Here is a 17711-nt window from a genome sequence, read left to right on the forward strand (position 1 = left end):
TAATCAAACACATACACCTGAATGTAATAAGCAATGCTGCAGTCTATTAAGTCAAAACCATGATTTCACTACCTGCAAGCCACACACAGCACTCAAACACATTGGAAGCTTATCTTTCTATACTTCTCTACATTTAAAGGTTTGTTTAATTTAAGCTAAGAATCTTTTTAAGACCTGCTTATATATGCTAAGGTAGGTATTTGTTAAACAGTTAGACACATTCACTACGTGCTTTCATAGACTTTACACAGTAGCACACTCAATCTACACAAGTCGACATGTGTCAACGTGTTCACTCTAATACAAACATAGGTTTTGTATTTATGATACAATAACATAAACCACATCTAACACCTACAAAGGATGTTTCAGCAATGTTTTAAGCCCATGCCCACTATTTTGCACATTAATTAATTCAATCAATTAATTAATTTTCATAATTATAGTTGAAAGGCAAGATTTGCAGGTCCATATATGTGAAGGGTATGTCAGCGTACACGGACGTACGCTCACTCTCACGAGCGGTGACATAAGCTGAGTTTTCTATTGAAAACAATAGGGACCCGTCCGTGCAAGCTGGCGTACGCTCAGATAGCCGCAAGAAGTCGGTGGGAAGACGGACGAGAGACGTCCGTAAACGGTGGCGTACGCTCAATTGTACGCCAGTTGTCGGAGTGTAAGGGCTGGCCCGTCCGTGTACGTTGGCGTACGCTCAATTGTACGCCACTCCCCTTTGACGTTGTTTCTGGCCGTACGTATGCGGCTGATTTGTGGGTGGACTTAACCCCAACGGCCGCGTACGGATAGCGTACGTTAATATGGAACGTACGCACGTTTGGCCGCTACGATCAGAATAACCTCCAATGTCAGCTATGTTTTCTTTATATTGAAACAATGTTTCTTCTTAATGATTATTAAAAAAAGAAATGGAATGGCAGGGGGAAAAATACTATTTGCATAGTTTATTAATTACATAATTTACAGTGTCATATTTTCAATATGACTATAAGTTGCATTTTGTGCATATTGTTATTTTGTAGCATTTTTGTTGTATTTAATATTTTGTTTCCAACAATTGTTGACTATGTTCTATGAACTTGTGGCATGCTGGCCATTTGTCAGAGAATATGAATGATAACTCACGAACTTTTCTTTCACTCGTGGTTAGTGGTTGGGTGAAGCCATTTATTGTCAAACAACTGTGTTTACTCTTTTTAAATCATAATGACAACAGAAACTACCCAAATGACCCTGATCAAAAGTTTACATACCCCAGTTCCTAATACTGTGTATTTTGTGATCGTTGTGGATGAGGCTCTTTATTTTCTCAGATGGTAAAGCTGCCCATTCTCCTTGGCAATAAGCCTCCAGTTCCTGTAAATTCTTGGGCTGTCTTGCATGAACTGCATGTTTGAGTTCTCCCCAGAGTGGCTCAATGATATTGAGGTCAGGAGAGTGAGATGGCCACTCCAGAACCTTGACTTTATTCTACTGTAGCCAATGACAGGTCGACTTGGCCTTGTGTTTTGGATCATTGTCATGTTGGAACGTCCAAGTACATCCCATGCACAGCTTCCGGGCTGATGAGTGCATTTTTTTTCTCCAGTATTTTCTGATAACATGCTGCATTCATCGTGCCATCAATTTTGACCAATTTTCCAGTGCCTTTGTAGCTCACACATCCCCAAAACATCAGCGATCCACCTCCGTGTTTCACAGTAGGAATGGTGTACCTTTCATCATAGGCCTTGTTGACTCCTCTCCATATTATGGTTGTTGCCAAAAAGTTCAAAATTGGTCTCATCGCTCCAAATGACTTGGTTCCAGAAGTTTTGAGGCTTGTCTCTGTGCTGTTTGGAGTATTGTAAGCAGGATGCTTTGTGGCATTTGCGTAGTAATGGCTTTCTTCTGGAGACTCAACCATGCAGCCCACTTTTCTTCAAATGCCTCCTTATTGTGCATCTTGAAACAACTACACCACTTTTTTTCAGAGAGTCCTGTATTTCAGTTAAAGTTATGGATTTTTCTTTGCATCCGGAACAATTTTCCTGGCAGTTGTGGCTGAAATTTTTGTTGGTCTACCTGACCGTGATTTGGTTTCCTCAGAATCCCTCATTTTCCACTTCTTAATTAGAGTTTGGACACTGCTGATTGGCATTCTCAATTGCTTGGATATCTTTTTATATCCCTTTCCTGTTTTATACAGTTCAATTACCTTTTTTCCCACATATCCTTTGACAATTATTTTGCTTTCCCCATGACTCAGAATCCAGACACTTCAGTGCAGCACTGGATGAAAGATGCAAGGGTCTTTCAGGAGACCAGAAACTCACTGACCTTTTACACACACACACACACACACACACACACACACACACACTGATTACAAGCAAACAGATCACAGGTGAGGATGGGTACCTTTAGTACCCATTTGTGTCAACATGTGTGCATATGTTATCAGGCCAAAATCTCCAGGTTATGTAAACTGACTGACAAATGGCCAGAAAAATCACAAATTCTGCTAGGGTATATAAATTTATATATATACTAGGTGATTCATCGCGCCCTACGGGCGCTCTTCACACCGTCGTAAGGGGCTGCGCCCCCTTAATTTGTGAACGTTTGTATATGAGAAATATGGTTAGAATTGTATGAAAGATGCCCTGTATTGCAACTTAGGTGTCCGCGAATCGCGGGAGGGGGGGTCGCGGAGGGTGCCGCGAATTGCAGGAGGGGGGGTCGCGGGGGGTGCCGCGAATTGCAGGAGGGGGGGTTGTGGGGGGGTGGATGCTGCGAATCGCGGGAGGGGAGGGATTGCAGAGAATCGCGGGAGGAGGGTCGCGCGGTGGGTTGCCGCAAATCGCGGGAGGGGGGTTACGGGGGCGGGGGTTGCGGCGAATCATGGTAGGGGGGGTCGCGGGGGGTGTGCCGTGAATCACGGGAGGGGGGGTCACGGGGTGGGGTGCCGAGAATCGCGGGTGTGTGTGTGTGTGCCGTGATTCGCGGGAGTGGGGGTTGCGGGGGGGGGGGGGTGTGTGACACGAATCGCCACAAGAAAAAATCAAGACAGAAAGGTCAACACATGTAAATGTTGACATAAGTGTGGCACTTCATTGGTGTCCATGTCGACACATGAGAATGAATATGAAAACATTCAAAAAATGAAAAAAAAAACTTCAAAAACTCATGTCAACCTTTTTTCATTGTCGACCATAGCCATGTCAGTGTTTTCCATGTGCAATTTAATTCTGGAGCTGCCGCGAATCGCGGGGGGGTGCCGCGAATTGCGGGAGGGGGGGTCGCGGGGGTGGGTGCCGTGAATCGCGGGAGGGGGGGTTACGGGGCGGGGGTTGCGGCGAATCATGGGAGGGGGGGTCGCGGGGGTGTGCCGTGAATCACGGGAGGGGGGGGTCACGGGGGTGGGGTGCCGAGAATCGCGGGGGAGGTGTGTGTGTGTGTGCCGTGAATCGCGGGAGTGGGGGTTGTGGGGGGGGGTGTGACGCAAATCGCCACAAGAAAAAATCAACACAGAAAGGTCAACACATGTAAATGTTGACATAAGTGTGCCACTTCATTGGTGTCCATGTTGACACATGACAATGAATATGAAAACATTAAAAAAATGAAATAAATCTTCAAAAACTCATGTCAACCTTTTTCATTGTCGACCATAGCCGTGCCAGTGTTTTGCATGTGCCATTTAATCCTGGGGCTGCCGCGAATCGCGGGGGGTGCCGCGATTTGCGGGAGGGGGGGGGGTTGCGGGGGGTGGGTGCCGCGAATCGCGGGAGAGCGGGGTTCATGGGGGTTCCGGTGGGGGGTTGCCGCGAATTGCGGGAGGGGGGGGGGTCGCGGGGGGGGGGGGGTTGCGGGGGGTGTGACGCGAATCGCCACAAGAAAAAAAATCAACACAGAAAGGTCAACACATGTAAATGTTGACATAAGTGTGGCACTTCATTGGTGTCCATGTCGACACATGAGAATGAATATGAAAATATTTAAAAAATTACAAAAAAACTTCAAAAACTCATGTCAACCTTTTTCATTGTCGACCATAGCCATGTCAGTGTTTTCCATGTGCAATTTAATTCTGGAGCTGCCGCGAATCACGGGGGGGTGCCGCGAATTGCGGGAGGGGGGGTCGCGGGGGTGGGTGCCGCGAATCGCGGGAGGGCGGGGTTCACAGGGGCTCCGGTGGGGGGTTGCCGCGAATTGCGGGAGGTGGGGGGTCACGGGGGGTGCCGCGAATCGCGGGAGGGGGGGTTGCGGGGGGGTGTGACGCGAATCGCCACAAGAAAAAATCAACACAGAAAGGTCAACACATGTAAATGTTGACATAAGTGTGCCACTTCATTGGTGTCCATGTCGACACATGACAATGAATATGAAAAAATTAAAAAAATTAAAAATAAATCTTCAAAAACTCATGTCAACCTTTTTCATTGTCGACCATAGCCATGTCAGTGTTTTGCATGTGCCATTTAATCCTGGGGCTGCTGCGAATTGCGGGGGGGGTGCCGCGAATCGCGGGAGGGGGGTCGCAGGGGGGGTGCCGCCAATCGTGCAAGGGGGGGTCGCGGGGGGTTCTTTTTGCCGCGAATCGCGGGAGGGAGGTCGCGGGGGGGGGTGTTTTTTCCGCGAATCGGGGGGCGGGGTCACGGGGGAGGGTTTGCCGCGATTCGCGGGAGGGGGGGGTCGCGGGGTGGTGGTTATGCCGCGAATTGCGGGAGGGGTCGTGGTGGGGTTCTTTTTGCAGCGAATCGCGGGAGGGGGGGTCGCGGGGGTGTTTTTGCTGCGAATCGCGGTAGGGGGGGTCGCGGGGGAGCGGGTGTTTTTGCCGCGAATCGCGGGAGGGGGTGGCGCGCGGGGGGGGAGGTTTTGCCGCAAATCGCGGGAGGGGGGCGCTCACCTGGTGGCTGTGGAGTAGCAGTGCTGGGCAACATGGGAAGGCAGTGGGTGTCTGGCACTGTCTGTGGGCTCACTGGGCTGGTTCTCTGTCACATACCTCCCAACATGACCCTCTCCAGGAGGGACACAATGCTCTGTTTCTAGACTTCCCCTTAATGAATGATTGCCATCACCTGTTTTAAACAGGTTAATTTCTCAGAAAGGTGTTCAGCACAGATGAAGGCAATCACACATTAAGAGGAAAGTCCAGGAACAGAGCGTTATAGACACAGACACCCACTTTGAGTGACAGATGTAGCCAAATATATAGGAGATATATATATATATATATATATATATATATATATATATATATATATATATATAGTTGTCAAATATAAGCAACAGTGTTTTACATAGTTTTAAGCAAGTAACTTAACTTCAGGAAGTAATCCTGTTTTAAGTTTCAGGAGGTTTTCCAGTAAGTTGTAGTACCCCAAAAAGTTATTTCTGGAAGAAATGTTTTTGAAGTATAGTTACCCTTCAACTAGTTTAAGTTTCAAAGATTATGAATTGCATTGAATACATCATGTATCATGATTCTGTCACTGTACATATACAGTTTATTGCTTATTTTTTAATAAAATTAATGTACCATGCCTGTAATTCATATAAACAGTGTAGAAGGACTTGAGAATGTCCTTAAATGTGAATGAGAGCTATGGTAATAATTCCACTGAGTGCATGCATTGGAGAGCAGATCATGATATGTTATACATTGGAACGACAGATAGTTATGCGATTTTATTGTAAAGTTAAACTTTTTTTTAGTTCCAACTTCTATTTAAATAACAGTGCAGAAAAATGCAGACCCTGGCTTGTTCCATGTCACGGAAATAGACAGTTATTTTTATTTCCTATTGAAGCAAATGCATCTGATACATTATATATCATAGAATGAGTGTGCTGAATGCACAGCTGTCTGTGACACTGTTAAGGCCCATACACACTGGGCAATTTTGAGTTGAAAGCAGCTCAGTTTTACCGTATGAGCTACTTTCAGCGATTGTAGCGATCATCACTGTGCACACCCACTGGGAGGACATGCCCAGTGTGTATGCACCTTTACAGAGATCTTAACACCAGAGGCGAAAGTTCATCCCAATAGCCTGGAGGCAAATTGGAGTTTGGTGCCCCCTCCTTAAAAAAAAGGGGGTGCACAGTGAAATGGTAGGGCCCCAGTTACGCAATGTGAGAATGGCTGGTGGGTCAGGGTTTCCTTTGAAACCACACAGGTGCGGCTGTACATGCAGGTGCCCCTTCAGCGCTTCGAGCCTGGAGGCCAGTGTCTCCATTGCCTCTGGGAGTTACACCCCTGCTTGGCACAATAACCTGTAGAAGTTTAACTGACTCTTTAGCTGACAGCATCCAGCAAGTGGTAAAACAGGACTGAGGGCCAGATTCTCTAAGCTTCAAAAGTGATGAAATATAGAGTGATAAACTGCCAGCCGATCAGCACCTGCCTGAAAGTTTTCAAACTCAGTCTGTGACATGGCAGGTAGGAGCTGATTGGCTGGCTGTTTATCACTCTCCATTTTATCACTTTTGAAGCTTAGAGAATCTAGCCCTGAGACTGAAATCATGGGTTATTTGGTTCATTTCTGCTATTTAGTTTATTTACTACTTTTGACAAAGGAATGAAAGGAGCTGATTAAACCTTGATATTTTCTGGCTAATTTCCCAGTTGCCTGACATACAGTAACTTGCATGACCTGTGCATGTTTGTTTAAGCCCCAGACATACCTGACGATCCTGGCCACGGCTGAAAGAGTTAATGATATCGGCCGCAGGTGGTCAAATTGAGTGTGCACACTGGCCCTCATTCAGATCTGATAACAGTACGAATTTGTTCTCAAAATGGGCAAAACCATGTGCACTGCAGGTGGGGCAGATGTAACATGTGCAGAGAGAGTTAGATTTGTGTGAGTTATTTTGTATCTGTGCAGGGTAAATACTGGCTGCATTATTTTTGCATTGCAATTTAGATTTCACTTTCACCCCACCCAAATGTAACTCTCTCTGCACATGTTACATCTGCCCCACCTGCGGTGCACAAGGTTTTTGCCCATTTTGAGAACAAGTTGGTACTGCGATCAGATCTGAATAAAGGCCAGTGTGTACACTTAATTTGACCACCCGCTTCCGATATCATTAACTCTTTCAGCCGCGGCCAGGATTTGTACTGCGATCAGATCTGAATAAGGGCCAATGTACGTTATCGGTAAACAATATCTGCAGTGTAATCATTGGGAGCCGCCAAACATGCGGGCCATTGGCTATCGAGTGTACACAATAGACGATATTTGAAAAGATATCGCTCAGGAGGCTCTTTCTAGCATGGCATAGAAGCGGACATCCCATCTGTCAGAGAATGGCACTTGTTAGGCAGGGCTCCACTCCAGGAGAACCTGCAGGGAAGGGTCCCAGGAGCAACAGTAGGTGTCCCCTCACATGGCAGCGAAGGGATTCGGGCGACTTTCACTTGTCCTCTTTTAAGAAATCTGCTGCTTAGTAGCATATACAAGTTACCTCCTGATAGCTCACTATGGTGGAAAGAAGATTGTGTAAAGCTCTAACCGTATTAAATGTCCCATTTTCTAATTCTGAATTTGCATTTAGCTGCTGAACGTGCGTTTGTTGTCAAATGCTGTGTAAGATGCACTATAAATACATCCAAATAAAACAGCAACTTGCTAATGTATATCAGCAAGCAGGGAGAGCAAGCTTAACAGGTGGCATCTGACCCCAGCAGCTTGGAAGCGGAGGAAGGAGATTTATTGTAGACTTCCAGGCACCGACTGTCATAACACGCTCTTATCCTTTGCAAATAATGACTTTCTGGAGGGTCTTGTAAAGGCACCAAATCTCAGGATACGGTACTGTAGCTGGCAATGCCACTCAGAATAGAGGCCCATGGTGCGAGGACCTACGTCATGGGCATTCTGGTCCCCGCTATAAGAGCTGCCTGATCTCATGCACAGATACGATGCCACTATTTTAGACTGTCCTATCTATTAGTGTTACGGATGATCCACATTCAGCCGTCGGTTCGGCATATGCTAAGGTTTGTGCAGAGGAGTCAGGTGACCACCTCGTATCATGTGACACACCCAACCTGCCATCATCCGCACAGTAACTTAATGCTGGCTCGTTTCGATTTTTGCTGGAGGTCATTGTGTACTGGGCTGTTAACCCGAAGCAGAATGGGTATGGGTCATAGGGTCGACACATATTATGTGGACATGCATTGGGTTGACCACAGAAGGTTGATGTGGCTTAGGTCCATACATAGGGTGATAAAGTACCAGCCACATTATCACTTCACCAAGCTTAATAAATCGGCCGCTTGGAGCTCTGTCATTATTGTCAAACCCACACAAGAGGGGTATTAGGTGTGTGTGTGTGTGTGGGTGGGGGCAGAAATATCAGATTTCTATTGCTGGCCCTGAGTGCGTGACAGGGAGAGAGTGACAGTGAATGGGTGATGGAGAGAGGAAGTGGGTTATACCAAGGAGAGTGACAGGGAATGGGTGATGGAGAGAGGAAGTGGGTTACACCAAGGAGAGTGACAGGGAATGGGTGATGGAGAGAGGCAGTGGGTTACACCAAGGAGAGTGACAGGGAATGGGTGATGGAGAGAGGAAGTGGGTTACACCAAGGAGAGTGACAGGGAATGGGTGATGGAGAGAGGCAGTGGGTTACACCAAGGAGAGTGACAGGGAATGGGTAATGGAGAGAGGCAGTGGGTTACACCAAGGAGAGTGACAGGGAATGGGTGACGGAGAGAGGCAGTGGGTTACACCAAGGAGAGTGACAGGGAATGGGTGATGGAGAGAGGCAGTGGGTTACACCAAGGAGAGTGACAGGGAATGGGTGATGGAGAGAGGAAGTGGGTTACACCAAGGAGAGTGACAGGGAATGGGTGATGGAGAGAGGCAGTGGGTTACACCAAGGAGAGTGACAGGGAATGGGTGATGGAGAGAGGCAGTGGGTTACACCAAGGAGAGTGACAGGGAAAAAAAGCAAGGTAGAGGAAAACAGCATTGTGTCCCTCCTGGAGAGGGTCATGTTGGGACAGTGGTACATACCTCCCAACTTCTGTGCTGATGAAATAGGGACACTAGCGCCCGGAAAGGGGGGGGGGGGGCATATGCAAATGAGGGCATGGCTTATGCTAATTAGCCACTACCTCATTTTCATATGAGAATAGACGCTGTGCGCATGCGCACAGCGTCTATTCTATTAGATTGGGGGGTCTCCCAACTGCCACCCCCGCAGCGGGACAATGCCTGCCGCGGGTGGGACAGCGGGACAGGACCCGAAAATCGGGACTGTCCCGCTGTAATCGTGACAGTTGGGCGGTATGGTGGTAGCCAACCCTAGCCCTTGAGAGCTACCAACAGTTCACATCTTCCAGACAACCTAGCTGCTGCACAGCTGCACTCATTAATCACTGACACATTTTAAAAAATCCACAGATGGAGCTAATTAGCTCACTTGTGATTCTGTGAGGAGACCTGCAAAACATGCACTGTTGGTAGCTCTCGAGGACTAGGGTTGGCTACCCCAGTGTTGGGAGGTATGGCAATGGTAAGTGACACTGCTACTTTTTGGGAGCAGATGTGCCTGCAGCGGAGCAGGGCCGAATTTCTCCTGTGCTTAAAAATCCGCTGCCACTTGGATGCATTGGATACTTGATTATTTGGGGCCAAAAGGGCTTGATAATGAATAGGCCCTTAAATCATTGTGCCACTGATGTTATTGCACAACTAAGCACAGGGAGATGATTACAGGGAAAGCAGCCAAGGTATTATTGGCAGATATTGATATTCCTAGAAAGGCCTTATGTACGATATAAGAGCAAAGTCATTTCTCTTCAGTACACTCCCCAGTAGAGGTAACCACAGGCTCATCCATGTACTTCTGCTAAGTACAGCTCGTTCCATGCGATTCATTACACCAGTGCTGCAATTACTCAAGAAGACTAAAAGGCTTATTTAAAGTGGAACGACAGTGCACTAGACTTGCCAGCTCAGCCAGTCAATGTGGACACACATAACATGCCCCATAGCTGAATCGGTCTCCTATTCCAGATGCATCATGGGACCTACTGTAACTAGCGGCAATATTCTGTGCTTTATATATACACATAGGACCTCAAAAGATGTCACCCCAATGCCAGCTTTGAAGGTTTATGGGTGACACAGGAACTTTAAGCTAAGCAAGTTGATATTGTGTGATGACTAATTGGCCACCTGGCGCAATGATTTAATGCTATTAATTGATAATGTTTTTATATATAAAAAAAAAGTCAAACCATATCCAGTTTATATACAGAACACGCACGCACGGTGCATCCAGAAAGCATATCTAGCGCTTTACATTTTCCATATCTGTTATCTTGGAATAAATTAATTTTTTGCCTTAACCCTTTGAGTGACAAGGGGTTTTGTCAAAATAAGTGTGAAAGTTGCCAAGCAAACATTTTTATTAATCAAAATGACCTGTAATGTTTACCTTATATGACAAATGTAATCTTCTTTTACACAACATTTTTTTATTTGAATTTATATAACAATTGTGTGCATTTTTAGCAGATATTTTGAACATCTCTCACCTATATGTTGGTGCTCAGATTCTACACACAATACCCCATAATGACAACGTGAAAAAAGTATTTTGAAGATTTTGGCAAATTTATTAAAAATAAAAAAATAGGTTTGCCTACCTGACCCTCTCCTTCAGGGAGAAAATGTTCTGTTCCTGGGCTTCCCTGGTAATGTAGGACTGCCATCACCTGTGGTGAAACACCTTTCTTATCAATTACCTACAGTAGCTCCCCACAGGTGATGGCAATCATACATTACCAGGGAAGTCCAGGAACAGAGCATTGTGTCCCTCCTGGGTGTGTCTACTATCATCTTGTCACACCAGGGGTCTGAGTCGACGAGACGGAGACCTCTGGTGGGGACCTGGACCGGTACCTGAACCGGGGAGGTTGGAGAGGACCCTTACGCATATGATGCGTGACAGTGCACCCGGAGCCAATGAACAGTCGAAGGTAGAATACAACCGAGTTTTATTAGCAGATGGTTGTAATATACAGGCAGTAAAGTATGCGGAAGAAATAGTACAGTCTATGTAGATGGCAATACTTTACAGCTGGAAGAAGGTATGGTATCGATGGTGGAACATCGGATCCGGAATATCGGATATGGAGCTGAAGACTGTGGGTCCGGAATGACGGACGGAAACTGGAAGTAGCAGATCCGGAATATCGGACTTAGCGATGGCGGAACATCGATGGTGAGCGATGATGGAACATCGGACGGACCAGAGTCCTGGAGCTAGGCTTGAGTGCTGGGATGTAGAAGCAGGATCGCAGGAGATGGAATACCTGGAACTTCACAGGAGATGGAATGCCTGGAGTACACTGCAGCATAGGAGAAACAACACCAGCAGGAATACACTTGTATGGCGACAAGGACAGCTGAACACACACTGGAGACAACTGAAGCACTAGCAATGATTCTGAGAGCTCCCTGCATACTTATACCCACTGGGTGGCCAGGATTGGCCGGGCAGGTATGACAGGGAGATCAGAACCATCAGGATTGGATAGTGCAAACATGTGACTGGGAAAAACATGGCAGCCCCCATGTCTGCTATGGCGGGAAAGAGTGTTTGTATGAGCCATGCTTGTGGCCGGGAGCAATGGCGGCGGACAGACGGATTGCCGTGCACTGAGGACTGTCACTGTGAGTGAGGAGAGCGGTGCGCCGCACAGCCGCGGACTCAGCAGCGCTGAGAGGACTGGAGGATGACAGCGATGATGGCGCACGGCAGACAGGACGCCGGCATGGATGACATCTGAACCGCAAGCTGAGCCTGCGGAGGCACTTATCCGGTAAGATAGCCTGTCTTAATACTCGGATCGTGACACATCTATTGGCACTCACTAAAACATCTCTCGGCCACACCATAATCTCCTGCCTATTTCAGTTTTTGGGGGGATGCACTAACATCCGCAGCCCCAGTCCGCCACACATCGCCGGCTACCGCATAGATATTTATCGCAAAGGACAGGTCTTACGTTAAGAGCTGTACTTTGCGACATAATTGATTGATGGGCGCTTCTTTTAATGGAATACAGTACTAAAAAGCAAAAGTCTTTGGTAAAAGGTATTGCTGGTATTGCTAGTGGCAGGTAGGTGTTCATAAGGGTGGGCACAGCATTAGGGGGTGCCTGTGCACCCCTAGCACTCAATGTGCACACACCTATGACAGTCCGTAACCCTTTGAGTGCCAACATCTCCAAGAGATATGAAAAAATATCTGCTAAAAAATGCCAGCGTCACTCATATTTATTATATAAATTCAAATAAAAAATGTTGTGCAAAAAAAGATTATGGGGGAAATTTACTAAAGGAAATTTGTAAAAAAAAATAGGTGTATTTGTATCCAGAAATGCACTTATTTTTGCAACTTACTATCCCGAAAATACGGCAATTCGTATTCGTATTACAGTTCCAGTTCCAGTTACGCAACATTGTTCGCATCAGGCCCTTTCTCTCACAGAGTGCAACTAAGCTGATCATGCACTCATTGGTCATCTCACGGCTCGACTACTGCAATGTTCTCCTCACCGGCCTCGCTCAATCCCAACTGGCTCCTCTCCAATCTGTCCTCAATGCTGCAGCCAGGCTTATCTTCCTCTCCCGCCGCTCTAACTCTGCCACTCCCCTTCAACAAAATCTGCACTGGCTCCCATTCCCCTACAGAATCCTCTTCAAACACCTCACACTCACATACAGGGCCATCTCTAATTCCATTGCTCCATATATCTCTAACCTCATCTCCATTCATAAACCCTCCCGCCCTCTACGGTCGGCTGACGACTGACGTCTCTCCTCCACCCTGATCACTGCTTCCCATGCTAGAGTACAGGACTTTGCCTGTGCTGCACCCCTTCAGTGGAATGCACTCCCTCGCTCCATTAGACTCTCCCCGACTCACCTATTCATCAAAGCGTACCCTTCCACTGCATAAACCAGCTGGTTCTCCGACCCCTTACCTTTTTACATCCTGCTATCTAACCACCACCCACTTGCTTGCACCTCTTGTAATCTGTCTGTCTCCCCTTCCTACTAGATTGTAAGCTCCTCCGAGTAGGGCCCTCTTCCCTCCTGTTGTCAAAGCCCTCTTCTCTTCACATTTCACCCACAGCTCTCCTTTACTCCAACACTCAGTGACCATCTTCGTCTGCATACCCATCTCCATCATTGGCCTCAAGCCTCTAGTTGTATGTTGATTGAGTCCTCACTACTTACATTTAAGCTGTAATGTGTATTGAACTGTGGCGCTCTTTATTTGTACTGTATATTTGTTATTTATTCAATGTTATGCCAAGCTTTGTCTCCCTGTATTGTTCCTTTGTACGGCGCTGCGAAACACTTGTGGCGCCTTATAAATAAAATTATAATAATAATAATAATAATAATGTGCTATCAATACGAATACGAATTGCCGTATTTTCGGGATAGTAAATGTAAAAAATAAGCGTATTTCTAAATACAAATACACCTATCTTTTTACAAATTTCCTTTAGTAAATTTCCCCCTATGGGAGAAATTTAATAGAATGAGAGATTGAGAAAGTGAGAGATTTGGGGCGGGATGTTGTAACATCCGCGCCCATTATCGCCGGACATCGCATTATTAGTAACGGCATATGCTATAACATATGCCGTTATTCATGCAAGGGACAGCTCTTGCGGTAAGAGCTGTCCCTTGCGATGCGGTGCCGGCACTGGACTTCCGGGTCTGTGACCCGGGAGTCCATCTGCGCATGCGCAGACCCCGGCGCCGGCCGCAGGGCACGCTGGGAGGGATCCGTGACGGATCCCTCAAACAGCGCTGCGGTAAGAAGCCCATAGGCTTCTGCAGGGATTCGCCAGCTTTAGCTGGCGATTCCCTCCGCAGCGCTGACACTGCGGAGGCGCCATATAGCATATAGAGATGCGGTAGAAACCCCGAAAACGGGGTTTTTACCGCATTTCTGCTATATAGCATCCCGCCCTTGGTAAGAAATCGTCAGTTTTTTTTAAAGCGGCAATCACTTACACGGCAAAACCAGTTTAATTTTGCAGTGTAAAGGATTGCTGCTTTAAAAAACTGGAGATAGCTTACCACATCTCTCACTTTCTGAATCTCTCATTCTATTAAATTTCACCTCATGGGTGACATTCTATGGGATGAGAGTTGTGTTTTTTGGCGAAATTTGCGCAAAAAACGGCCGAATATTTAATGAGATGCGAAAAACGGCAAAAATCGCAGATTTTGTCGCGAAATTAACTTGCGCCGGAACTCGCATCCAGATGTTTTCCCATTGAAAAGTATACAATGCGCATATTTAATGAAATGCGAATTTGGAAAATGTGTCTTAAATTCGCCAAAAAATCAGACTAGGTTCTGATATGCGAGTTGGCCAGAACCCTGCACAGATCATTGAGATCTGTGCATGGTTCTGTGGTAAAAAATGGGACAACGCGACAGAAGCTGTTAGCTGCATCGGAGAAAGCCGGTTGTGTGTGTGTGTGTGTGTATGTAATAAAGTTTTACTTTTCTGTGTGTGTGTTTTTTCTTTTAACATTCTTTTTACAGGTGGACTACAAGTCCCAGCGGGCCCATTAATGCCCCGCATGCTGGGACTTGTGGTTCTCCAAGTCCCAGCCTGCGGGGGAGGTCTGCTGGGACTTGTAGTTCTCCTGTATAAAGCAATGTTAGGATTGAAAGATTTTACACCATCAGGCCGGCATCCACTGGCCAGGGACGCCGGTGACAGCCCCGGGCTTCAGCCCTGGACGGGTGAAGCCTTGGGGGGGGGGACCCCTTTATTGGGGTGGTCCCCACTCCTCCATGTACCCCGTCCAAGGCTGTCCAGCCACGGTGCTCATGGTACGGCCGGGGGACCTTGTGTAAAAAGTGTCCCCCGGCTGTGGCATGACACTGCGGGCTGTTGGAGTCCGGGGCTGGTTTCAGAAATACGGGGGACCCCTACATTTTTTTGTCCCCCGTATTTTTGGAACCAGGTCCGGCTCAATGAGCCCGGGGCTGGTTATGCTCAGGAGGGGGGACCCCACGCAATTTTTTTTTTTTTTTTAATACAAACCCAAAATCGCACATAAGTTAAAATTCGCACATTTTCATGCCTAAAAATCGCACATTTTCATGCCGAAAATTCGCCCATTATCGCACTCAATCGCACTTTTCTTGCCGGAACATGCACCTCAATTAATATGCGGATCCAAGGCAAAAATCCGATTTGAAAAAAGTGCGATAATGGGGCGAAAAACTGACGTGGGAAAAACTCTCATCCCATAGAACATGGGTCCTCAAACTGCGGCCCTCCAGATGTTGTGAAACTACAAATCCCAGCATGCCTTGCCACAGTTTTGATATAAGGGAGTGTTAAAACTGTGGCAAGGCATGCTGGGATTTGTAGTTTCACAACATCTGGAGGGCCGCAGTTTGAGGACCCATGCCATAGAATGTCACCCCATATGTCCTATATAATGTAATCAATACGGGACGTTATGATGAAATTAAATATTTGGTTGCCAATTTTCACTCCTATTTTGACAAATTCACTTGGCACTCAAAGGGTTAAGGGTGAAATAACGCTTCATTTGTTAGCACTTTCCCTGCAAGAAAAACCTACTGAGCACTTTATGAAAGCCTATTAATTTACTGAAACAAGTAATACTTTGTAGAATCTGTAAAAGCTCACGGCATTTTGGTTGAAACAAATATATGACATCATATGATGTCATAACCTAAATCTGTATAATACGTAACCATCTTTCCTTTCCATTCCAGCCTACATTTCAGGATGAATGCAAGTTTAAGGAAATCCTGCTATCCAATAATTACAACGCCTATGAGTCCAAAATGTATAAAGGTGCCTATCTTGGAATAAGCAAGCATGGGAAAATGAAAAGAGGAACCAAAATTTCACCCGCCATGACAGCAACACATTTTCTTCCGAGAATTTGAAAGAATATGAAATGTGTCTTTAAATTTTTGCACATGTGAACAATCTCCCAGGTAAAATATTTATACAGTTACAGAATATATGTATATTTGGATGGAGATATTTGTACTGGATCCTTGCACCCTGTACCCATCTGCAATCTGCTTACTGTGCAACACAGACAGAAGGCGACAGACAGAAAAAGTGCTTATATTTCATTTATCCCTGATGGATAGAGGAAAAATACTGAAACCTTTTTTTTCTGAAGGACTGTAACCAAATGTTTTCTTGTAGAAAAAATAAGCACCCGGTCCTGGAATCTGAAAGAAGCGTATAAAATACTTCCTGTACCTCGAAAATCAGCTTTTGGTATAACTGCGTGCAATTGTGCATTTGTACTATTTTGTAAGAATGATATTATGATGCTGAATTTATGAAAGTTTATGGAATAATATTTGAAGAAAGTTTTATTTCCAATACATAAGTAGTCCAATATCAGTCCAGGGGGAGATGTACATCGCTGTGTGCTGATCGATCTTGCAGAGTGTTCTGCACTGAATGCTCAACAAATCTCCCAGTGTGTAGACCACTTTACTTCTGTCATGTATTTGACTATGCTAATTCAATGATAGGTAGAAGATGGGAGTGTAAGGGAGGCTTACAGGAACCTCTCACACTAATTTCATATCTTGGGGCAGGTGGCTTGTGTTAGCCTAGAGCAGTGGTGGGGAACCTCAGGCCCGGGGGATGTAGCTGGTCTGAGTGGCCCTCCTACCCACCCGGCAGCTTTGCCGGGAGTCAAGTACAGGGAACTTCTTGCGAGAGGTTGCTAGTTCTTGCGAGATTCCTCTTAATTAACAGCAACCAGAGACTGTCAGTCCTATTCAGCGGCAGCCACCAGAACATGGGACGGCGACAGCAGGACAATTTGTAAGAGAATTTTTACATATGGCCCCCAAAGGATTTTTCCACCATACAATTGGCCCTTGGCACAAAAAAGGTTCCCCACCCCTGGCCTAGAGGGTCCCTAGTTCTGGACTTGAACCTTCGTGTTAGGGACCCACCAGATGAGGACACCTGGTTGCAGTTGGTGGGCCTATATTATTGGCCAAAATTATGCTAAGCACCTTAAAGTTACTGTTATATTACAGAGTGTATTAGCAAATAGCAGTGTTTAGTATTTAGAGAGTGCACCTGCATTTCCTCTTTTTTTATGATAGGGGGACATTTAAATGGGAGCTCAATTTCCCGTGGAATGTTGCTATAGGCAACCAATCAGAATTTACTTCCTATTTATTTAGCATCTTCTAGGAGATAACAGAGAGTGATAAACCAGCAGCCAATCAGCTCCTACCTGACATGTCACAGACTGTCTTTGCAAAATGTCAGGCAGGAGCTGATTGGCTGGTGGTTCATCACTGTCCATTTTATCACTTTTGAAGCTTAGTGCATCTGCCAATATCTGATTGTTTGATCATAGCAACATGCCATGGTAAATAGAACTCCAATCTTACAAAATGTCCCCCTTAGAAGCTGTTTGGATCTCCACATGATCTCTCTCGAAGACTTCATAGCAGGTTATGTGCAGTCAGATCTGATATTACGTGCTGGATACATTCAGGTACGGGCCAGAAAAAAATGTGGCCCATTTGGCAAAACTATGAAAGAAAAAATGTGCCCTTTTCCCAACGACCGTACAACCACTACCACATTATCTTATCGGCCCCTCAAAT

General features: G+C 46.0%; 1 protein-coding gene across 1 annotated transcript in view; it reads left to right on the top strand.

Moving 5' to 3' along the window:
- FGF6 (fibroblast growth factor 6) overlaps positions 1-16288 on the top strand; it is a 29601-nt gene extending 13313 nt beyond the window's left edge. The window contains exon 3 of the mRNA XM_083179599.1: positions 15825-16288. Within this exon, the coding sequence (XP_083035725.1) occupies positions 15825-16001 (177 nt within the window). The 3' untranslated portion in view covers positions 16002-16288. The remainder of the gene's footprint in view (positions 1-15824) is intronic.
- Positions 16289-17711: the final 1423 nt, after the last annotated feature.

Source organism: Crinia signifera, chromosome 4 (assembly GCF_055691185.1).
Source record: "Crinia signifera chromosome 4, ASM5569118v1, whole genome shotgun sequence".
NCBI lineage: Eukaryota > Metazoa > Chordata > Amphibia > Anura > Myobatrachidae > Crinia > Crinia signifera.